At 43.4% G+C, this 25359-nt stretch overlaps 1 protein-coding gene across 1 annotated transcript; it reads left to right on the top strand.

The window, feature by feature from the left end:
- The first annotated feature begins 5290 nt into the window (after positions 1-5290).
- Positions 5291-24569, top strand: LOC139377195 (uncharacterized). The gene is made up of 2 exons (XM_071120199.1): positions 5291-9906; positions 19440-24569. Exons 1-2 carry the CDS (start codon positions 5320-5322, stop codon positions 24123-24125), a joined length of 9273 nt encoding a protein of 3090 aa, XP_070976300.1. The 5' UTR covers positions 5291-5319; the 3' UTR covers positions 24126-24569.
- Positions 24570-25359: the final 790 nt, after the last annotated feature.

Here is a 25359-nt window from a genome sequence, read left to right as displayed (position 1 = left end):
ACACTGACCCTTACCAGGAGGAAGTGTGTCTCCGTCATTGAGCTTTTGTTTTACAGACATGTCATCATGGGAGATATGCAGTATGTATTTTAGCAGACAACAGTTGTAGTGGGATCACACACACACAGACACACACACACGAGTGCACACACACACACACTGACGCAGAACCTTTCATGTAAGCCTTGGGGAAGACACAGCTATTCATGTAAGCCTTGGGGAAGACACAGCTAGAGGTCTCTGAGTGTTTGAAGGACATTTCAGTCTCAATCAGTGAATATGAAAGACAAAAATACCAATAATCACCCCACATTATCCATAGCCCAACATCCTCACTCTCTTCCTGAACCCAGATGACAAAGTATTGTGCTAACATGCATCCTTTGTCGTGATCTTGTCAACATTCTGATTGTGTCCACATTTTTTGACAGGTGTAGACAATCAAAATACATATTGTGAACTAATTGTATTCAGATCTTTCTGACCCCATCCGGAGGTAGTCAGGCATGCATTGAATTTTTTGTATTATTTTTTGGACCTTTATTTAACTAGGCAAGTCAGTTATTAAGAAAAAAATATGATTTACAATGACGGCCTACACTGCATTGTATCTGGACATCTTACAAGTGTGCAGATCTGGTTGGTCAAACAATTTAACTCATCAGTATACTGTAGCAAAAGTTAAATGATTGACTAAGCATGACATTATTTTGAAACAATAACTCTCCTTAATTGTATTTATTTAACGAGGCAAGTCAGTTAAAAACTAATTGTTCAGGGGCAGAAGAAGATATTTTTTTTACCTTGTCAGCTCAGGGATTTGATCTTGCAAACTTTTGGTTACAACTCCAACACTCTAACCACTAGGCTACCTGCCCATGGAAGGACCAGGAAATCTGGTCACAATGCCGAGAGAATGGACAGATAACACATTGTAATACTCTTTATTATTTTAATAAACCAAACACAATGGTAAATCTAAGCGCAGGTAATATTGCTACAGGTTCAGGGTTGTGTCAAAAATATTTTTGCTATTTTCCCTATCATAATTATTGGCTCACTTGCTGGAGTTGGCACGAAAGGGCTAGGTTTTGATGAATTAACAAGTTGTGGGTTTGCCAAGGCTTGGCCCCTCACTGGCCAATCAGAACATGCTCCATGGCGAAATATGTGGTTGCTTGAGGTTGTGTATTTACAGTTTTTTTATGTATTGCCATGGAATCAACTCCAATTCCAATGTTAGTCCGTTATAGTTTGTTAAATTGCTTACATAAACAAAATAATAAACTATAGACCTCTCCTATCTTTGCCAAATAGGCTAACTAGAACCAGTTTGCACATTGTTCTAAGTAATTGCATGGCCTCAATCTCATTCACAGTAGGCCTACTGTAAACTGCATTATGGCTGAGCATCGACATGCCAAACATTGTCAATGCTATGACAGGGTAGCCTAGTGGTTAGAACATTGGGCTAGTAACTGAAAGGTTGCAAGTTTGAATCCGAGATGACAAGGCACAAACCTGTTGTTCTGCCCCTGAACAAGGCAGTTATGTCCCACTGTTCCTAGGCTGTCATTGAACATATGGATTTGTTCTTAACTGACTTGCCTAGTTAAATAAAGAAGAAATATAAGTAGGCAAGATTAAGTAAATTACTGATGAGGCCAAAAAAGAGAGAAAAATATTCTAATCAAAACTAAACAAATTGTTTTAAAATGGTACGTTTGAATCAATGTCCTTGTTTCAACGTCATAGCTTGAGTAAAATAACACACAGTACCAGTCAAAGCTTTGGACACACCTACTAATTCAAGGGTTTTTCTTTATTTTTACTATTTTCTACACTGTAGAATAATAGTGAAACATCAAAAACTGTTAAGTAACACATATGGAACCATGGAGTAGGCAAAAAAGTGTTCAACAAATCTAAATATATTTTAGATTTGAGGTTCCATATTAGCCACCCTTTTCAGCTGTTTGAAGTTGCTGTTCAAAACCGAAAGTTAAAAACAAAACTTAAGCACAGGAAGCATAAAAATAGCGCACATATAACAGATCTACCGCTTCTTAGAATTGCTTTCAATGAGAATGACAGATCTATGACTCATTTTTCAAAGTGGATTTGTTCACATATTAAGTTACATAATGCATTCCCCCCCCAAAAATGTGTCTATTAATGAACCCCAGCGTTAATAATGTACAATTAGCAGAATATATACAGTGGGGCAAAAAAGTATTAAGTCAGCCACCAATTGTGCAAGTTCTACCACTTAAAAAGATGAGAGAGGCCTGTAATTTTCATCATAGGTACACTTCAACTATGACAGACAAAATGAGAAAAAAAATTCCAGAAAATCACATTGTAGGATTTTTAATGAATTTATTTGCAAATTATGGTGGAAAATAAGTATTTGGTCAATAACAAAAGTTTATCTCAATACTTTGTTATATACCCTTTGTTGGAGGTCAAATGTTTTCTGTAAGTCTTCACAAGGTTTTCACACACTGTTGCTGGTATTTTGGACCATTCCTCCATGCAGATCTCCTCTAGAGCAGTGATGTTTTGGGGCTGTTGCTGGGCAACACGGATTTTCAACTCCCTCCAAAGATTTTCTATGGGGTTGAGATCTGGAGACTGGCTAGGCCACTCCAGGACCTTGAAATGCTTCTTACGAAGCCACTCCTTCGTTGCCCGGGCGGTGTGTTTGGGATCATTGTCATGCTGAAAGACCCAGCCACGTTTCATCTTCAATGCCCTTGCTGATGGAAGGAGGTTTTCACTTAAAATCTCATGATACATGGCCCCATTCATTCTTTCCTTTACACGGATCAGTCATCCTGGTCCCTTTGCGGAAAAACAGCCCCAAAGCATGATGTTTACACCCCCATGCTTCACAGCAGGTATGGTGTTCTTTGGATGCAACTCAGCATTCTTTGTCCTCCAAACGAGTTGAGTTTTTACCAAAAAGTTGTATTTTGGTTTCATCTGACCATATGACATTCTCCCAATCTTCTTCTGGATCATCCAAATGCTCTATAGCAAACTTCAGACGGGCCTGGACATGTACTGGCTTAAGCAGGAAAACACGTCTGGCACTGCAGGATTTGAGTCCCTGGCGGCGTAGTGTGTTACTGATGGTAGGCTTTGTTACTTTGGTCCCAGCTCTCTGCAGGTCATTCACCAGGTCCCCCCGTGTGGTTCTGGGAATTTTGCTCACCGTTCTTGTGATCATTTTGACCCCACGGGGTGAGATCTTGCGTGGAGCCCCAGATCGAGGGAGATTATCAGTGGTCTTGTATGTCTTCCATTTCCTAATAATTGCTCCCACAGTTGATTTCTTCAAACCAAGCTGCTTACCTATTGTAGATTCAGTCTTCCCAGCCTGGTGCAGGTCTACAATTTTGTTTCTGGTGTCCTTTGACAGCTCTTTGGTCTTGGCCTTAGTGGAGTTTGGAGTGTGACTGTTTGAGGTTGTGGACAGGTGTCTTTTATACTGATAACAAGTTCAAACAGGTGCCATTAATACAGGTAACGAGTGGAGGACAGAGGAGCCTCTTAAAGAAGAAGTTACAGGTCTATGAGAGCCAGAAATCTTGCTTATTTGTAGGTGACCAAATACTTATTTTCCACCATAATCTGCAAATAAATTCATTAAAAATCCTACAATGTGATTTTCTGGATTTTTTTATCTCATTTTGTCTGTCATAGATGAAGTGAACCTATGATGAAAATTACAGGCCTCTCTCATCTTTTTAAGTGGGAGAACTTGCACAATTGGTGGCTGACTAAATACTTTTTTGCCCCACTATATATATATATATATATGTGTATTTGTAGGAATGTTTATGTATGCACATATATGTATGTATGTATTTAGCCAAAGAATATATGGGGGATTGGAAATGATGCAGACAATTACATTGATGGAAGCAACAATCTATCTGCAATATTAATTCTGATCCACCCCTTTATAAAAAATGTTTAATTAAAGAGGCAAGTTAGTGGGACATTTTGGAAGCAATTGAGAACATCTGTGTTGTTGATCTTAGCACTTATTGATGGTTTAAAGATGCACTATGCAGAAATCGCTCCTTCATCTCCTTGTTGCTAAAATTGTAATATTTGCCTAATTTGAGTTTGTGACAATACATGCAAGCGTAGCGTAGAGAATCATTGAGAATCATACATAATGCATCCCCCCCAAAATTGTGTCTATTAATGAACCCCAGAGTCAATCTAAGCAGCATAAAAAAGTTATCAAAATCAAAATCTGTCAGTTTAAACTAGAGATATCTGCATTAAATGCGTCTCAATCCACCGCATCGCCTATGGCGGCCTTACCCATCTGCGGTGGAAGGTGGCCGAGCTAGAGTGGTTTGTCGGACCCTGAGACATCCCAAAAATCGGTCTTCTCACAAAAATGTCTGGAACGTCCAAACAGTTTGGCCTACAAACTAAGATGATCAGTCTATGGAAAGATGAGACTCTAATGAACACAATGGTTTTGTGGCTACCCAATAAAAGGGGTTAAATATGTATCCCCTAGAATTTTAAGAAATGGGCTATAGTAGTAATGGCCGAATTCAATATTTAATCAAATAATGTATTTTTAAAACAGATTATATCTTAAGGGATCCTAAAATTTCAGAGCTATATAATAAAGCTCAGGATATAAAATTGTTTTCATTTCTTTACACATATTTAACCGCATGTTTTAAGGTAGGTACAGAACTACAGAACATCATTATAGTTGTGTGTGTGTGTGTGTGTGTGTGTGTGTGTGTGTGTGTGTGTGTGTGTGTGTGTGTGTGTGTGTGTGTGTGTGTGTGTGTGTGGGTGCGTGCTGACTCATGATGAGATGGACCAAGCTCTCCTTGGCATTTAGGGTGTTTCTGTTGTTTTGACAGTGACTTGTCTTGAAACCAGATCTGAACTAATGGAGTTAGTTAGCTTCGGCTTTGATAATAGCACGTCCATGTCCATTTGCTGATAAATAATATCACTTTTTTCTGACATTTTGTATTATTAAGTTGTTTATTTCAGTGGTTACATGTAAATCAGATTAGTTCCACAGGTCCAGTACATTTCCAGCCTGTATATCTCTCTGACAGATTTTGAGCTGTTTGTTTTGCTTAACAGTGGACTTTCCAACTACTCTTATCAAGCCGGCTGGTTTCCCAACTCTACTGCTGGGAAGTAACGCACCCCACGGGGGATTCACCCCTGAAACTCCTCCCACAGAAAGAACTAACCCTAGACAGGATAAAAGCCAGGGTTGGAGAGGGAAGACACTATTACAGACCCAGAATCAGCGGGGAGATGTGGGTCGGCAACTTGCTGTGTCTGGCCGCTCTGGCTGTAGCCCTCTCCTTACCTACCTTATCTGATGGAGCTGCACTACTAGTGTTGTCAGCTCCTAACCTGCTGCGTGTGGGCAGTAATGAGAACATCTTTGTGGAGTCTCAGGACCATGTAGGAGGTCCCCTGAATGTTAAGATCATGGTGAAGAACCACCCTACGCAGAGCAAAGAGCTAGCCTCTAAATCAGTGGTTCTGGATCAAGCAAATAACTTCCAGGCTATGACACAACTGGTCATCCCAGAGTGGGAATTCTTTTTTGATGACCACAAGCAGAAGCAGTATGTGGTCCTGCAGGCCCAGTTCCCTGACTGCCTCCTGGAGAAGGTTGTCCTGGTCTCCTTCCAGTCTGGATACATCTTCATCCAGACTGACAAGACCATTTACACTCCGGCCAGCACCGTCTACTACAGAGTGTTCTCTATGACTCCAGGCCTGGAGCCTCTGACCAGGGAGATATTTGAGGACAAGAACAAAGACATCGCAATCTCTGTGGAGATCATGACTCCTGAGAACATCACCATCTTCGGGGAGATCATCACCCCAGACAAGGGAGTCAAATCTGGACAGTTCATTCTCCCTGCAATTGTCAGTTTCGGGACATGGCATGTAGTCACAAGGTTCAAGAGCACTCCTCAAAAGACCTTCTCATCTGACTTTGAGGTCAAGGAGTATGTTCTGCCCAGCTTCGAGGTTAGTCTGACCCCAGCTAAAGCCTTCTTCTACGTTGATGACAAAGACCTGACTGTTGACATCACTGCCAGGTATCTATACGGTAAGGAAGTGACAGGGACAGGCTATGTGGTGTTTGGTGTCATCACAACAGATAACGAGAAAAAGAGTTTCCCTGCCTCTCTGCAGAGAGTAGAGATCAAAGACGGTAAAGGAGTGGCTTGTCTGAAAAAGGAACACATCACACAGACTTTCCACAACATCCATGATCTGGTCAAACAGCCCATCTTCGTATCAGTCAGCGTGTTAACAGAGGGTGGGGGTGAAATGGTAGAGGCAGAGAAGAGAGGGATCCAGATTGTCACTTCGCCATACACCATCCTCTTCAAGAGAACGCCCAAATACTTCAAACCTGGCATGCCCTTTGACGTCTCTGTTTACATTACAAATCCCGACAACTCTCCAGCCATTGGAGTGGAGGTTGAGGTGACTCCAGATAATGCTAAAGGGGTGACCAGGGCCAATGGTTTTGCCAAAGTTACAATTAACACTGTGGCATCTGCCAGAGAGCTGGCAATCACTGTGAAGACCAAGGACCCGGCGATCCTCCACAACAGACAGGCGGAGGCCACCATGAAGGCTCTCCCCTACAGAACTTCCACCAGCAACTTTCTCCATGTCGGGGTTGACTCTAATGAGCTGAAGATAGGAGAACCCATTAAGATCGAACTGAACCTGGGATCCACCCCCATACAAATCCATGACATTACATACATGTTCCTGAGTAGAGGTCAGCTGGTGAAAGTGGGCCGATTTAAAAGACAGGGCAACGCGCTGGTAACACTGTCAGTGCCTGTCTCCAAGGAGCTGCTTCCGTCGTTCCGCATCGTAGCGTACTACCATGTGGGAGCAGCTGACCTGGTGGCAGACTCTGTCTGGGTTGACATCAAGGTATCCTGCATGGGATCACTGAAAGTGACATCCACCAGGCCCAAGGCATCCTATGAGCCTCGTACGGTTTTCAGTTTGACCATCACTGGAGACCCGGGAGCGAAAGTAGGACTGATGGCTGTAGAGAAGGGAGTCAACGTTCTCAACAGCAAACATCGTCTCACACAGACCAAGATCTGGGACACCATAGAGAAGCATGATACAGGCTGTACAGCTGGAGGGGGAGCAGACAATATGGGGGTGTTCTACGATGCTGGTCTGGTATTTGAGACCAACACTGCTAACGGGACTGGGATCAGAACAGACCCAAGCTGTCCTGTTAGTTCTAGGCGGAGACGAGCAGTGACCATCAGTGACGTCATCACTAGTATGGCCAGTAAGTACAATGGTCTGGCCAAGGAGTGTTGTGTGGACGGGATGAGGGACAACACCATGGGATATACCTGTGACAGACGGACCCAGTACATCTCAGATGGGGACGTCTGCGTCCAAGCCTTCCTTGTCTGCTGCACTGAGATGGCCTCCAAGAAGATAGAATCCAAACACGATGCACTGCTGCTCTCACGCAGTGAGGAGGATTATGATGATGCGTACATGGAGTCTGAAGACATTGTGTCTCGTAGTCAGTTCCCTGAAAGCTGGATGTGGTGGGACACCAATCTTCCTGAATGCCCTGCCGAAAACAAGCACTGTGAGTCCACATCGGTAATAAGGAACATCTACCTAAAGGATTCCATCACCTTCTGGGAAATAAGAGCCATCAGCCTGTCTAAAATTCATGGTATCTGTGTGGCAGATCCGTTTGAGATGATAGTTCTAAAGGAGTTTTTCATCGACCTCAAGCTGCCCTACTCAGCCGTCCGCAATGAACAGCTGGAGGTCAAAGCAATCCTCCACAACAACAGCGAAGACCCCATCACTGTGTGTGTGGAGCTAATGGAGAATGACGAGGTGTGCAGCTCGGCAAGCAAGAAGGGTAAGTACAGGCAGGAAGTGAACATGGACGCCATGTCCACCCGGGTTGTCCCCTATGTCATCATCCCTATGAAACTGGGCATGTACTCCATTGAGGTCAAGGCATCTGTGAAAAACTATGGCAGCAATGACGGGGTGAAAAGGGATCTGCGCGTTGTGGCTGAGGGAGTACTGGTCAAGAAGGAAACCAACGTACTCCTGAACCCGGCTAAACATGGTGGTGAGCAGACGTCACACATACCCAGTGAAGTTCCCCGGAACCAGGTGCCAAACTCTGATGCTTACACACTGATCAGTCTGACTGGTGGAGAGCAGACCAGTGTGCTGGTGGAGCAGGCCATCAGTGGAGACTCTCTGGGCAGTCTGATAGTTCAGCCAGTCGGATCTGGGGAACAGAACATGATCTACATGACCCTGCCTGTCATTGCTGCACACTACCTAGACAACACCAAAAAGTGGGAGGATATTGGCTTTGACAGACGGAACACAGCCATCAAGTACATCAACATTGGTTACCAACGTGAGCTGGCCTACCGTAAAGAAGATGGCTCCTATGCTGCCTGGGTCAGCAGACAGAGCAGCACCTGGCTGACAGCATACGTGGTGAAGGTGTTTGCCATGTCCATGACATTTATCGATGTTCAGGAAAACGTGCTCTGTACTGCTGTCAAGTGGCTGATCCTGAACACACAACAGCCAGGTGGCATCTTCAATGAGTTTGCTCCTGTCATTCACGCAGAGATGACGGGTAACGTGAGGGGATCAGACAATGACGCCTCCATGACAGCTTTTGTTCTCATCGCCATGCAGGAAGCAAGCTCAATGTGTGAGCGGTCTGTCAACAGCCTACCAGGCAGTATGGCTAAGGCAGTAGCGTACCTCGAGAAGCGTCTGCCCCACCTGACTAACCCTTATGCTGTAGCTATGATCTCCTATGCTCTGGCCAATGCTGCAAAACTCAACAAGGAGACCCTTCTGAAGTTCGCCTCTCCACAACTGGACCACTGGCCGGTCCCTGGTGGTCACCAGTACACGCTGGAGGCCACGTCGTACGCCCTGCTTGCCCTGGTCAAGGTGAAGGCCTTCGAAGAGGCCGGCCCCATAGTCAGGTGGCTCAACAAGCAGAAGAAGGTGGGAGGGGGATACGGATCCACACAGTCCACCATCATGGTGTTCCAGGCTGTGGCTGAGTATTGGAGCCACGTGAAGGACCTGAAAGACTTTCACTTGAACATCAACCTAGAGGTGGCCGACAGACCATCAGTCACCAGGTGGTCCATTCACAACAAGAACCAGTTCCTCACTCGTAGATACATGGTCAACTCCATAGACAAGGACTTGACTGTAAAAGCCTCAGGAAATGGTGAGGCGACCTTGTCGGTGGTGACACTGTACTATGCCCTGCCAGAGGAAAAGGACAGTGACTGTGAAAGCTTTGACCTCTCTGTCACCCTCACAAAGATGGACAAAACAAGCCACGAGGATGCCAAGGAGTCATTTATGCTCACTATTGATATGTTGTATCGTAATTCAGAGAGAGATGCAACCATGTCTATTCTGGACATCGGCTTGCTGACCGGCTTCATTGTGGACACAGACGATCTGAAAATGTTGTCCATGGGGAGGGAGCGCTACATAGAGAAGTTTGAGATGAACAAAGTCCTGTCTGAAAAAGGATCTCTCATCCTTTATCTGGACAAGGTGTCTCATAAGTTACAAGACAGAATATCCTTTAAGATCCACAGAGTGCAGGAAGTGGGAGTTCTACAGCCAGCTGCCGTCTCTGTATATGAATACTACAACAAGAAGAACTGTGTGAAGTTCTACCACCCACAGAGGGAGGGTGGTACTCTGAGCAGACTGTCTCTTGGAGATGTGTGCACGTGTGCGGAAGAGAGCTGCAGTATGCAGAAGAAAGATGAGCCAGATGTCAACCGCAGCACTACAGTGGTGTCCTAGGAGAACAGACATGGATAGAGTACTGGCCCTCACAACAAGAGTGCACATCCAGAAACTACAGAGAAGTCTGTCTGGGCATTGATGAGTTCATCAACCAGATCACAACCTTCGGCTGCCCTGTTTAGTTTCTCTTCTTGCTTTGTTAAATGTACATTTTTGTAACATTGCAATCCAGGTTGCATGCCCTGTCATAACTCATTGTAACCTATAGAGTGAATAGAGAGAGATGGGTTCGCCCACTTGGAATATATTCTGTTAGAAACTGCAGTAAATGATGTACACCGTGCATTTAAAAAAAGTTAACGTGATGATGACGACTGCAAATGGCACATTTTTACATTTAAGTTTACCATTTGCAGTTGTTATCGTCATTGATTACAATGACATAGTCACATTTCTATGGCTTTATTTTTGCACTAAAATGACCCTGCCTGCTGTAATATGCATGAAATAAATGTATTAAAAAAATGTATTTTCTCTTTCTTTTTTGTGCGTTTCACCAGTCATTATGGGGATTTAATTGTTTATTGGTTTTAAACACCAAACAAAGACATTTTAGTTGAGTGGGATGGTAACTGTTTTTGTTCACTATTTGAGCACCAAAATGTCCAAATGTCTCATTCTGGTCCATATGGCAAGTCAGTCAGAGTACTATATATCTTTCAGCACTGCTTTTACCGACGTGGAAACTTGTTTATAGAAACAAGATCATTTATAATCAGGGGTTAATATATTATGAGCAAGGTTTTGACATTAGGGGTGAAACAAGGGACACTGACCCTTACCAGGAGGAAGTGTGTCTCCGTCATTGAGCTTTTGTTTTACAGACATGTCATCATGGGAGATATGCAGTATGTATTTTAGCAGACAACAGTTGTAGTGGGATCACACACACACAGACACACACACACACGAGTGCACACACACACACACACACTGACGCAGAACCTTTCATGTAAGCCTTGGGGAAGACACAGCTATTCATGTAAGCCTTGGGGAAGACACAGCTAGAGGTCTCTGAGTGTTTGAAGGACATTTCAGTCTCAATCAGTGAATATGAAAGGCAAAAATATCAATAATCACCCCACATTATCCATAGCCCAACATCCTCACTCTCTTCCTGAACCCAGATGACAAAGTCTGGTGCTAACATGCGTCCTTTGTCGTGATCTTGTCAACATTCTGATTGAGTACACATTTTTTGACAGGTGTAGACAATCAAAATACATATTGTGAACTAATTGTATTCAGATCTTTCTGACCACATCCGGAGGTAGTCAGGCATGCATTGAATTTTTTGTATCTTTTTTTAAACCTTTATTCAACTAGGCAAGTCAGTTATTAAGAACATATTCTTATTTACAATGACGGCCTACACTGCATTGTATCTGGACATTTTACAAGTGTGCAGATCTGGTTGGTCAAACAATTTAACTCATCAATATACTGTAGCAAAAGTTAAAATGATTGACTAAGCATGACATTATTTTGAAACAATAACTCCTAAAAATTATTTATTTAACTAGGCAAGTCAGTTAAGAACAAATTCTTATTTTCAGTGATGGCCTAGGAACAGTCTGCCTTGTTCAGGGGCAGAATAACAGATTTTTTTTTACCTTGTCAGGAATGTGATTTTGCAACCTTTTGGTTACAACTCCAACACTCTAACCACTAGGCTACCTGCCCATGGAAGGACCAGGAAATCTGGTCACAATGCCGAGAGAATGGACAGATACAACATTGTAATAGTCTTTATTATTTTAATAAACCAAACACAATGGTAAATCTAGGCGCAGGTAATATTGCTACAGGTTCAGGGTTGTGTCAAAAATATTTTAGCTATTTTCCCTATCACAATTATTGGCTCACTTAATGGAGTTGGCACGAAAGGGCTAGGTTTTGATGAATTAACAAGTTGTGGGTGTGTCGAGGCTTGGCCCCTCACTGGCCAATCAGAACATGCTCCATGGCGAAATATGTGGTTGCTTGAGGTTGTGTATTTACAGTTTTTTAATGTATTGCCATGGAATCAACTCCAATTCCAATGTTAGTCCGTTATAGTTTGTTAAATTGCTTACATAAACAAAATAATAAACTATAGACCTCTCCTATCTTTGTTAAATAGGCTAACTAGAACCAGTTTGCACATTGTTCTAAGTAATTGCATGGGCTCAATCTCATTCACACTGATATAGGGGCTAGGCCTACTGTAAACTGCATTATGGCTGAGCATGGACATGCCAAATATTGTCAATAGGCAAGATAAAATTCATTACTGATGCCTAAAAAGAGAACAAATAATTTTAATCAAATTCTAATCAAAACTAAACTAATTGTTTTAAATAGGAAAATGGTATATTTGAATCAATGTCATTGTTTCAACGTCATAGCTTGAGTAAAATAACATACAGTACCAGACAAACGTTTGGACACACCTACTAATTCAAGGGTTTTGTCTTTATTTTTACTATTTTCTAAATTGTAGAATTATAGTGAAACATCAAAACACACATGGAATCATGTAGTAAGCAAAAAAGTGTTAAACAAATCTAAATATTTTTTAGTTTCGAGGTTCCATATTAGCCACCCTTTGCCTCGATGACAACTTTGCACACTCTTGGCATTCTCTCAACCAGCTTCACCTAGAATGCATTTCAATTAACAGGTATGCATTGTTAAAAGTTCATTTGTGGACTTTCTTTACTTCTTAATGAGTTTTAGCCAAATCAGTTGTGTTGTGACAAGGTAGGGTTGGTATACAGAAGATATTATGGCAAGAACAGTTCAAATAATCAAAGAGAAACAACAGTCCAGTCCGTAATTGCTTTAAGACATGAAGGTCAGTCAATCCAGATTTGTTTAAACTGCTACCGGGCTGCCCTCAGGCGAGTCTTGTGAGGCTTGTTTTTTTTGGGATGTCTCGTGGACTGACAAATACCGCTGCACTGTAGCTCGGCCACCTTCCACCACAGATGTCTCTAGCTTTAAAAGACGAATTTCGATTGGGATTGTTTTGGTATGCCAAATAGTTTTCCACAGGGCCACAGAAATTGACTCAAGACGGTTAAAGGAGCAGGGCATTTTGGAACTAATTGAGAACATCAGTGTTACTGATCTTAGCACATATTGAAGGTTTAAAGATGCACTATGCAGAAATCTCTCCTCCATTTCCTGTTTGCTGAAATTGTAATAGTTTGCCTAATTTGAGTTTGTGACAAAACAAGTAAGTATAGTGCAGAAAATCATTGCACCATCTAAATATATTTTCCATATCCAGAAATATTGTATTTTCAGCTGTTTGAAGCTGGTGTTCAAAACCGAAAGTTCAAAACAAAATTTAAGCAAGGAAGCATAAAAATAGTGCACATAGAACAGATCTACCGCTTATAAGAATTGCTTTCAATGAGAATGACAGATCTATGACTCATATTTCTATGTGGATTTGTTTACATATTAAGTTACATAATGCATTCCCTACAAAAAATGTGTATATTAATGAACCCCAGCGTCAATCTAAGTAGCATAATAAAGAAATTAAATCAAAATCTGTCAGTTTAAACTAGATATGTTTGCATTGAATGCGTTTCAATCCACCACATACGCGTGTGGCTGCCTTACCCATCTGTGGTAAAAGGTGGCCGAGCTACAGTGGTGTATGTCAGACCCTGAGACATCCCAAATATCGGTCTTCTCACAAAAATGTCTGTAGCATCCAAACAGTTTGGCCTACAAACTAATATGATCACTCTATGGAAAGATGAGACTCTCATGAACACAATGGTCTTGCAGTTCCAGTTTAAAAAAATACGTTTTGTGCCTGCCCAATAAAAGGGGTTAAATAGGTATCCCCTAGAATTTTAAGAAATTGGCTATAGTAGTAATGGCCAAATTCAATCTAAAGGGGTCCAGAAATGTAAGAGCTATATAAGAAAGCTTAGGAAATATATATTTTTTTATTTCTTTACACATATTTAACCCCATTTTCTGGATTAGGCACCTTTGTATTTCCATTCTATTTCTTAACTGGTACCGATCAACTTCAGACGAGGTCCGTGATACTTGTCGCAGAGCAAAATAGAGGCAACGTCTTGTTCGTGAAAGTCTCATCTTTCCATAGAGACAGACACTTCAAAACCTTATTCCTTATGATTCATTTTTTTACTGTCTTTTTTTGCCATTTATGAATGAATTATCAATTAGTTTCTATGAGCTATAGTAGTAAAGGCCCCCCCAACGTCTTGGACATTTAGAGGTTAACGAGAGATCACCTCAAGATAGAACTGGGGCTAACATAGACCCACGCATCAGACTTTGCCATATAATCCACCCACCCACCCACCCCATCCCTGTCCCCATCACTATCCAACGGTCCCTGTCCAGGATTGTTTCATTATTACATTAAACAGAACCCTGCTAGTGCCAGGGGTGAAAAGGTGACGTTGACACAGTGTGTGTGGTTAGGTTCTTCTCGTCACTGACAGGAATAGGTATCTCAGTTTGGCCCGTTATCAAACACATGCTGACCCAAAGATAGGGTCTACCCAGGGATGCAAGATTTCCAGGTGGATGTTTCTCGATAGGTCTTGTACTATGCATCTGTAGGCCTTACAAAAGTATTTTACCACGTGTGTGTGTGTGTATGTGTGTGTGTGTGTGTGTGTGTGTGTGTGTGTGTGTGTGTGTGTGTGTGTGTGTGTGTGTGTGTGTGTGTATTCCACATCTGTTGCTATGGGGTAATTATGTTAGGGACAATACAGGATGGTTCACAATAATTGTTTTTCCAAAATAATAGTAAGAAATGTACGTTTTCTAATGCCAATCCTGGTTATAGGTAACAATCCTTCGTATGAACTGCCTACATTTTAAAAATATTTTTGTTTTTATTTTTTTTCTCCCCAATTTCGTGGTATCCAATTGTTAGTAGCTACTATCTTGTCTCATCGCTACAACTCCTGTACGGGCTCGGGAGCGGCGAAGGTTGAAAGTCATGCGTCCTCCGATACACAACCCAACCAATCCGCACTGCTTCTTAACACAGCGCGCATCCAACCCGGAAGCCAGCCACACCAATGTGTCGGAGGAAACACCGTGCACCTGGCAACCTTTGTTTAGCGCGCACTGCGCCCGGCCTGCCACAGGAGTCGCTGGTGCGTGATGAGACAAGGATATCCCTACCGGCCAAGCCCTCCCTAACCCGGACGACGCTAGGCCAATTGTGCGTCGCCCCATGGACCTCCCGGTCGCGGCCGGTTATGACAGAGCCTGGGCGCGAAACCAGAGTCTGTGGTGGCATTGTCTCATCGCACCGGTGACTCCTGTGGCGGGCCAGGCGCAGTGTGCGCTAACCAAGGTCGCCAGGTGCACGGTGTTTCCTCTGACACATTGGTGCAGCTGGCTTCTGTGTTAAGCCGCAGTGCGGCTTGGTTGGGTTGTGTATCGGAGGACGCATGCCTTTCAACCTTCGTCTCTCCCGAGTCCGTACAGGAGTTGTAGGGATGAGACAAGATAGTAGCTACTAAAACAATTGGATACCACGAAAAAGGGGTAACATTTAAAAAATATATAAGTATATATAATCATTTATCAAGGTTACAACCAATACAATATTATATTATTATGGAGGGAGATTATAATACGGTTTTAAATACTTCAATTGTCCTTAAAGAAAATCACACTACAAACTATCACCCATTTAAGAAAATCACGAATATCATAGATATATTGGAACTAGTTGATATATGGAGGATTAAATATCCTGACCTGCTGAGATATACATGGGGAGGCTCAATATAGCTAGTCTTATTGATAACTTTCTTATGTCAGTCTCGATGGCACCAAAAGTTTAAAAAGTGTTGATAGTGGACAGAATGCGGTCGTCGGACCATCAAATAATTGGCATATACATTACTTTTACAGAATGTCCACGTGGGCAAGGATGTTGTAAAAAATAAATTGGATGGCAACTTGATTTTAAACAGGACAGAATATTTTATAACTGACGTTTTCCGACATAACGAACTGTAGGTATAGCAGATCCACTTATTGTATGGGCCATTTTTTTTTTTTTTTTTTAACTCTGTTTATTAAGTTTTGAACATACACACATACAGACAAGACAAAGCAATATAAATAATATACTCAACTAGAAAAAAAAATAATAATAATACAAATAAAAATACAAATAAAAAAATAGCTTTAAAGATACCATACTTTAGACAAGTTAAACACACCGGGCAGAAGGCTACAGAGGTTAAAGGGCAATCTATAGTACAGGGACAGGGCAAACATCTCACCATTGTTCCTGTAAACAGTCAAGGGATAAGGGTGGAGAAATGCAACCACTCAACAGAGAGTCATGGCCACAGACCGACCATCCACTGGACAAAAAAAAAGTTGACAATGCTTTAAAATAAAAAAAATAAAATGATTATTCATGTAGGCGTGAACAAAATGTAAAAATAACTGGGAAAAACAAGCTCACACTTCATTCTCTGCCTGGGCAAGATGAACAAGGCATCTGCGGACCACAATCAATAAGCACATGGATCTTAATCCCCCCCCAGAAAAAACACAGAGAGAGACTCCCCCAACCCTTAAGTCACAGACTTATTTTAGTATTAATTGGAATGCCATCAGAGGATGGACTGTTTAAAGTAAGACCGGAATGGAGACCAAGCCTCATCAAACAGTTTGGGGTTCCCACGTGAATTGAATTGAATTTTTTCTAGTTTCAGAGAGCACAACACATCCCTCACCCAATATTTATAAGATGGGGGAGCTGCCATCTTCCAGTTCTGTAGTATTAGCCGTCTAGCTAAAAGAGTTGTATAAGCAACAGTGTCCGACTGGATTCTTGATAGGGGGGTACCCATGGGCAGTACTCCAAAAAGGGCTGTAAGGGGAGACGGATCTATAACAGTGTCATATATATCAGAGAAACATTTAAATATTAATTCCCAGAAACCTGACAGTTTATGCCAGCCCCAAAACATATGCAACAGTGTGGCTGGTTCCACCTTACATCTGACACAGGTAGGATCAAAATCAGAGAATATTCTTCCAAGTTTGGCCCCCGACCAGTGGATACGGTGAACCACCTTGAATTGAATGAGGCTGTGTCTAGTGCTAAAAGAGGACGAGTGCACCCTGTGCAGCACAGATTCCCAGGCGTCTTCCCCAAGTTCCTCCCCCAAATCCTTTTCCCATCGAGTCTTTAAAGGCACCAAAGAAGGGTTCTGTAAGTCATGAATGATTGCATATACATCTGAAATTGCGCCCCTAGGAAGCTTGTTCAGCTCCAAGATGCTCTCTATAGCTGTATTCGCAGGCCTATTGGGAAATCCAGGTGTATTAGCCCTGACAAAGTTTCTAGTCTGGAGAAAAAAGTGGGATTGGGGGAGATTGAACTTTTCCTGCAGCTGAGAAAAAGAGGCAAATGTACCATCAAAGAATAATTGGGCTAGCGAGGAAAGGCCTAGTGAGTGCCAAATGCCAAAAGCCCCATCATTCAAAGATGGAGGAAATAAAATGTTCTGATTGATTGGGCCTGATAGAGAAAAGCCTCGGAGGTTAAAGGCTAAACGGAACTGATTCCAAATTTTAAGAGACTGCTTTACAATTGGGTTGGTATGGGCCATTTTTTAATGTGCCTTTAGAGGCCATGAAATTCACTACTCATCTTTTAAACAAAAGCAATTTAGGTCAAAATAATTCAAAATTACAAAGGAAATAGAGGGACTAACAGTACAGATAGATAGCAATAAAAACTGTACCACAGAGACACAGAATACGTTAGAGGAAAAACAAAAATAAATGGAGGTACTTACTCAAGAAAGATCAAATGTAAAATATTATAAAAAATAAAGCAAACTGGATGGAATGTGGGGGAAAATGCACCAAATTATTTTTTAATCTTCAACATAGAAATGCGACCAACATTTTTTCCTATTAATAATGCAAAATCAGCAGAATATACCGTATCTATTGTGAAACATCACAGCACAGTTGAAAAATATATGGCATATAGGACAAAAAAATGCATGGTGTTCAGAGATAGATGGGAGGGTTTAACTGAAACTGAAGGGTGTGAATCACAATTACAAGATAACTAATGTTACCCGGGCGCTAGCTCAGGACAGACGGGAGGGAGCAAAGTACACCGGCCTATCCGGTGCCTCCATTTAGGAATGTGTTATTCAATTAGATTCTATGGGCTATAGTAGTAAAGTCCCCCCCACCCCCCAACGGCTTGGACTTTTAGAGGTTAACGAGATACCACCTCAAGATAGAACTGGGGCTAACATAGGCTCAACATAGGCCATTCACGTTTTTGGGTCTTGATTTGAAACGTGCCTTCTAAAGGCTGTAACATTGGCAAACATGGAGTCCAACTAATATAGACTGACATTTAAATGGGTATACTTCGTGAAATAATAACCTGCCCAGGGACTGTGGTTGAAAATGAGCTGGCTGGCTGAATCCAGCACTTTTACTGAAACGTTGATTAATGTGCAATGACCCTGTAAAAATAAAATAAACTCAACTCCACAATGGGTTTCAGGCTACTAACACACCATGTATTTGCAAAAATGTTTTCACCTTGTCATTATGGGGTATTGTGTTCAGATGGGTGAGATTTATTTCTTTTTTAATCCATTTTGAATTCAGTTTGTAATGCAACAAAACGTGGAATAAGTCAAGGGGTATGAATACTTTCTGAAGGCACAGTAGTTAATTATAGTAGCCTTGGTGAGTAACCCCCACTCATCAGACTTTGCCATATAAGTATTCCAGGTGGATGTTTCTCTATAGGTCTTGTGCTATGCATCTGTAGGCCTTACAAAAATCTGCAACCACTTGACTGTGCAGATAATGACGTAAACATGGCAGTTGGTGTTCAGTAAATAGGTACATTGTTTCGGATTGTTTCAGCTAATTGTTCAACGTTAGTTAATTGCAAGCACTTTCATAGCAAAGCCATGGTAACAAGATTATTTGAGAAATACATCATTATAGTACTGACTGAGGGTGTGTGTGTGTGTGTGTGTGTGTGTGTGTGTGTGTGTGTGTGTGTGTGTGTGTCTGTGTGTGTGTGTATGTGTGTGTGTGTGTGTGTGTGTATGCACCGAGCTCTCCTTGGCATTTAGGGTGTTTCTGTTGTTTTGACAGTGACTGTATCATGCATGACCAGTTCACTTGTCTTGATACCAGATCTGAACTAATGGAGTTAGTTAGCTTCGGCTTTGATAATAGCAAATCCATGTTCATTTGCTGATTAATAATCTAACTTTTTTTGCCGTTTTGTATTATTAAGTTGTTTGTTTCAGTGGTTAAATATAAATCACAGTAGTTCCACAGGTCCAGTACATTTCCAGCCTGTATTTCTCTCTGACAGATTTTGAGCTGTTTGTTTTGCTTAACAGTGGACTTTCCAACTACTCTTATCAAGCCGGCTGGTTTCCCAACTCTACTGCTGGGAAGTAACGCACCCCACGGGGGATTCACCCCTGAAACTACTCCCACAGAATGAACTAACTCTAGAAGGACAAAAGCCAGGGTTGGAGAGGGAAGGCACCATTACAGACCCAGAATCAGCAGAGGAGATGTGGGTCGGCAACTTGCTGTATCTGGCCGCTCTGGCTGTAGCCCTCTCCTTACCTACCTTATCTGATGGAGCTGCACTACTAGTGTTGTCAGCTCCTAACCTGCTGCGTGTGGGCAGTAATGAGAACATCTTTGTGGAGTCTCAGGACCATGCAGGAGGTCCCCTGAATGTTAAGATCATGGTGAAGAACCACCCTACGCAGAGCAAAGAGCTAGCCTCTAAATCAGTGGTTCTGGATCAAGCAAACAACTTCCAGGCTATGACACAACTGGTCATTCCAGAGGGGGACCACTTTGTGGATGACCCCAAGCAGAAGCAGTATGTGGTCCTGCAGGCCCAGTTCCCTGACCGCCTCCTGGAGAAGGTTGTCCTGGTCTCCTTCCAGTCTGGATACATCTTCGTCCAGACTGACAAGTCCATTTACACTCCGGCAAGCACCGTCTACTATAGAGTGTTCTCTATGACTCCTGGCCTGGAGCCTCTGACCAGGGAGATATTTGAGGACCAGGAGGTCGCCAAGAACAAAGAGATCGCAGTCTCTGTGGAGATCATGACTCCTGAGAACATCACCATCTTCAGGGATATCGTCAACCCAGACAAGGGAGTCAAATCTGGACGGTTCAAACTCCCTGACATCGTCAGTTTCGGGACATGGCATGTAGTCACAAGGTTCCAGAGCACTCCTCAAAATACCTTCTCATCTGACTTTGAGGTCAAGGATTATGTTCTGCCCAGCTTCGAGGTTAGTCTGACCCCAGCTAAAGCCTTCTTCTACGTCGATGACAATGACCTGACTGTTGACATCACTGCCAGGTATCTACACGGTAAGGAAGTGACAGGGACAGGCTATGTGGTGTTTGGTGTCATCACAACAGAGAGCGAGAAAAATATCTTCCCTGCCTCTCTGCAGAGAGTAGGGATCAAAGAAGGTAAAGGAGTGGCTTGTCTGAAGAAGGAACACATCACACAGACTTTCCCCAACATCCATGATCTGGTCAAACAGTCCATCTTTGTATCAGTCAGCGTGTTAACAGAGGGTGGGGGTGAAATGGTAGAGGCAGAGAAGAGAGGGATCCATATTGTCACTTCGTCATACACCATCCTCTTCAAGAGGACGCCCAAATACTTCAAACCTGGCATGCCCTTTGACGTCTCTGTTTACATTACGAATCCTGACAACTCTCCAGCAAGTGGAGTGGCGATTGAGGTGACTCCAGATAATGCTAAAGGGGTGACCAGGGCCAACGGTTTTGCAAAAATATCACTTAACCCTGTGGCATCAGCCAGAGAGCTGGCAATCACTGTGAAGACCAAGGACCCGGCGATCCAACACAACAGACAGGCGGAGGCCACCATGAAGGCTCTCCCCTACAGAACTTCCACTGGGAACTTTCTCCATGTTGGGGTTTGTTCTAATGAGTTGAAGATTGGAGACCCCATTAAGATCAATCTGAACCTGGGATCCACCCCCATACAAATCCATGACATTACATACATGTTCCTGAGCAGAGGTCAGCTGGTGAAAGTGGGCCGATTTAAAAGACAGGGCAACGCGCTGGTGACACTGTCAGTGCCTGTCTCCAAGGAGCTGCTTCCGTCGTTCCGCATCGTAGCGTACTACCATGTGGGAGCAGCTGACCTGGTGGCAGACTCTGTCTGGGTTGACATCAAGGTCTCCTGCATCGGCTCACTGAAAGTCACATCGACCAGGCCCAAGGCATCCTATGAGCCTCATAAGGCTTTCAGTCTAACCATCACTGGAGACCCGGGAGCTAAAGTAGGACTGGTGGCTGTAGACAAGGGAGTCTACGTTCTCAACAGCAAACACCGTCTCACACAGACCAAGATCTGGGACACCATAGAGAAGCATGATACAGGCTGTACAGCTGGAGGGGGAGCAGACAATATGGGGGTGTTCTACGATGCTGGTCTGGTATTTGAGACCAACACTGCTAAAGGGACTGGGATCAGAACAGACCCCAGCTGTCCTGTTAGTTCTAGGCGGAGACGAGCAGTGACCATCAGTGACATCATCACTAGTATGGCCAGTAAGTACAATGGTCTGGCCAAGGAGTGTTGTGTGGACGGGATGAGGGACAACACCATGGGATATACCTGTGACAGACGGGCCCAGTACATCACAGATAAAGACGTCTGCGTCCAAGCCTTCCTTGTCTGCTGCACTGAGATGGCCTCCAAGAAGATAGAATCCAAACAGGATGCACTGCTGCTCTCACGCAGTGAGGAGGATGATGATGATGCGTACATGCGGTCTGAAGACATTGTGTCTCGTTGTCAGATCCCTCAGAGCTGGATGTGGGAGGAGATCAATCTTCCTGAATGCCCTGCCCAAGACAAGAACTGCGAGTCCACATCTGTAATAAGGAACATCTTCCGAAAGGATTCCATCACCACCTGGCAAATAACAGCCATTAGCCTGTCTAAAACTCATGGTATCTGTGTGGCAGATTCGTTTGAGATGATAGTTCTAAAGAAGTTCTTCATCGACCTCAAGCTACCCTACTCAGCCGTCCGCAATGAACAGCTGGAGGTCAAAGCAATCCTCCACAACAACAGCGAAGACCCCATCACTGTGTGTGTGGAGCTGATGGAGAATGACGAGGTGTGCAGCTCGGCAAGCAAGAAGGGTAAGTACAGGCAGGAAGTGAACATGGACGCCATGTCCACCCGGGTTGTCCCCTATGTCATCATCCCTATGAAACTGGGCATGTACTCCATTGAGGTCAAGGCATCTGTGAAAAACTCTGACAGCAATGACGAGGTGAAGAGGGATCTGCGTGTTGTGGCTGAGGGAGTACTGGTCAAGAAGGAAACCAACGTACTCCTGAACCCGGCTAAACATGGTGGTGAGCAGACGTCACACATACCCAGTGAAGTTCCCCGGAACCAGGTGCCAAACTCTGATGCTTACACACTGATCAGTCTGACTGGTGGAGAGCAGACCAGTGTGCTGGTGGAGCAGGCCATCAGTGGAGACTCTCTGGGCAGTCTGATAGTTCAGCCAGTCGGATCTGGGGAACAGAACATGATCTACATGACCCTGCCTGTCATTGCTACACACTACCTAGACAACACCAAAAAGTGGGAGGATATTGGCCTGGACAGACGGAACACAGCCATCAAGTATATCAACATTGGTTACCAACGTGAGCTGGCCTACCGTAAAGAAGATGGCTCCTACGCTGCCTGGGTCAGCAGACAGAGCAGCACCTGGCTGACAGCATACGTGGTGAAGGTGTTTGCCATGTCCAGTACATTAATCAGTGTTCAGGAAAATGTGCTCTGTACTGCTGTCAAGTGGCTGATCCTGAGCACACAACAGCCAGATGGCATCTTCAATGAGTTTGCTCCTGTCGTTCACGCAGAGATAATGAGTAACATGATGGGATCGGACAATGACGCCTCCATGACAGCTTTTGTTCTCATCGCCATGCAGGAAGCACACTCACTGTGTGAGCAGTATGTCAACAGCCTACAAGACAGTATGGCTAAAGCAGTAGCGTACCTCGAGAAGCGTCTGCCCCACCTGACGAACCCATATGCTGTAGCTATGACCTCCTATGCTCTGGCCAATGCAGGGAAACTAAACAAGGAGACCCTATTGAAGTTCGCCTCTCCACAGCTGGACCACTGGCCAGTCCCTGGTGTTCACCAGTACACGCTGGAGGCCACGTCGTACGCCCTGCTTGCCCTGGTCAAGGTGAAGGCCTTCGAAGAGGCCGGCCCCATAGTCAGGTGGCTCAACAAGCAGAAGAAGGTGGGAGGGGGATACGGATCCACACAGTCCACCATCATGGTGTTCCAGGCTGTGGCTGAGTATTGGAGCCACGTGAAGGACCTGAAAGACTTTCACTTGAACATCAACCTAGAGGTGGCCGGCAGGGCATCAGTCACCAAGTGGTCCATCAACAACAAGAACCAGTTCCACACTCGTACAGACAAGGTCAACTCCATAGACAAGGACTTGACTGTAAAAGCCTCAGGAAATGGTGAGGCGACCTTGTCGGTGGTGACACTGTACTATGCCCTGCCAGAGGAAAAGGACAGTGACTGTGAAAGCTTTGACCTCTCTGTCACCCTCACTAAGATGGACAAAACAAGTCACGAGGACGCCAAGGAGTCATTTATGCTCAATATTGAGGTGTTGTACCGTAACTCAGAGAGAGATGCGACCATGTCTATTCTGGACATCAGCTTGCTGACCGGCTTCATTGTGGACACAGACGATCTGAATCAGTTGTCCAAGGGGAGGGAGCGCTACATAGAGAAGTTTGAGATGTCCAAAGTTCTGTCTGAAAGAGGATCTCTCATCCTATATCTGAACAAGGTGTCTCATAAGTTAGAAGAGAAAATATCCTTTAAGATCCACAGAGTACAGGAAGTGGGAGTTCTTCAGCCAGCTGCCGTCTCTGTATATGAATACTACAACCAGAAGAACTGTGTGAAGTTCTACCACCCACAGAGGGAAGGCGGTACTCTGAGCAGACTGTCTCTTGGAGATGTGTGCACGTGTGCGGAAGAAAGCTGCAGTATGCAGAAGAAAGATGAGCCAGATGTCAACCGCAGCACTACGGTGGTGTCCTAGGAGAACAGACATGGATAGAGTACTGGCCCTCACAACAAGAGTGCACATCCAGAAACTACAGAGAAGTCTGTCTGGGCATTGATGAGTTCATCAACCAGATCACAACCTTCGGCTGCCCAGTTTAGTTTCTCTTCTTGCTTTGTTAAATGTACATTTTTGTAACATTGCAATCCAGGTTGCATGCCCTGTCATAACTCATTGTAACCTATAGAGTGAATAGAGATGAGTTTGCCCACTTGGAATATATTCTGTTAGAAATTGACCAGTAAATGATGTACACCGTGTATAACAAAAAATATATATCTTTAAAGTTAAAATATGATGATAACGACTGCAAATGGCACACTTATACATTTAAGTGTATATCGTCATTGATTACAATGACATAGTCACATTTCCATGGCTTTATTTTTGCACTAAAATGACCCTGCCTGCTGTAATAGCATGAAATAAAGCATGAAAAAAACGTATTGTCTCTTTCCTTTGTGTGCATATCACCAGTCATTGTGGGGATCTAATTGTTTATTTTAAACACCAAAAAGAGACATTTAAGTTTAAGGTTGAGTGGGATGGTAACTGTTTTTGTTCACTATTTGAGCACCAAAATGTCCAAATATCTCATTCTGGTCCATATGGCAAGTCAGTCAGAGTACTATATATCTTTCAGCACTTCATCATTGTTTTTACCAAATGCGATCAGGATTAGCAAACATTTTCTCCTGCCCCATATGGCACTAAGCAAATAAGATGTACTGTATACAAATCAGTCAGGGTAATAGACACTTTCATCACTACTTTTACCGATGTGGAAACTTGTTTATAGAAAGAAACAAGATCATTTATAATCAGGGGTTAATTTATTATGAGCAAGGTTTTGACATTAGGGGTGAAACAAAGGACACTGACCCTTACCAGGAGGAAGTGTGTCTCCGTCATTGAGCTTTTGTTTTACAGACATGTCATCATGGGAGATATGCAGTATGTATTTTAGCAGACAACAGTTGAAGTGGGATCACACACACGTGTGCACGCACGCACACACACTGATGCTGAACCTTTCGTCTAAGCCTTGGGGATGACACAGCTGGAGTGGCTCTGAGTGTTTGAAGGACATTTCAGTCTCAATCAGTGAATATTAAAGACAAAAATATCAATAATCACCCCACATTATCCATAGCCCACATCCTCACTCTCTTCCTGAACCCAGATGACAAAGTCTGGTGCTAACATGCGT

The sequence above is a fragment of the Oncorhynchus clarkii genome, chromosome 2 (assembly GCF_045791955.1).
Source record: "Oncorhynchus clarkii lewisi isolate Uvic-CL-2024 chromosome 2, UVic_Ocla_1.0, whole genome shotgun sequence".
Classification (NCBI taxonomy): domain Eukaryota; kingdom Metazoa; phylum Chordata; class Actinopteri; order Salmoniformes; family Salmonidae; genus Oncorhynchus; species Oncorhynchus clarkii.
This window is presented reverse-complemented; position numbering and strand designations above follow the sequence as displayed.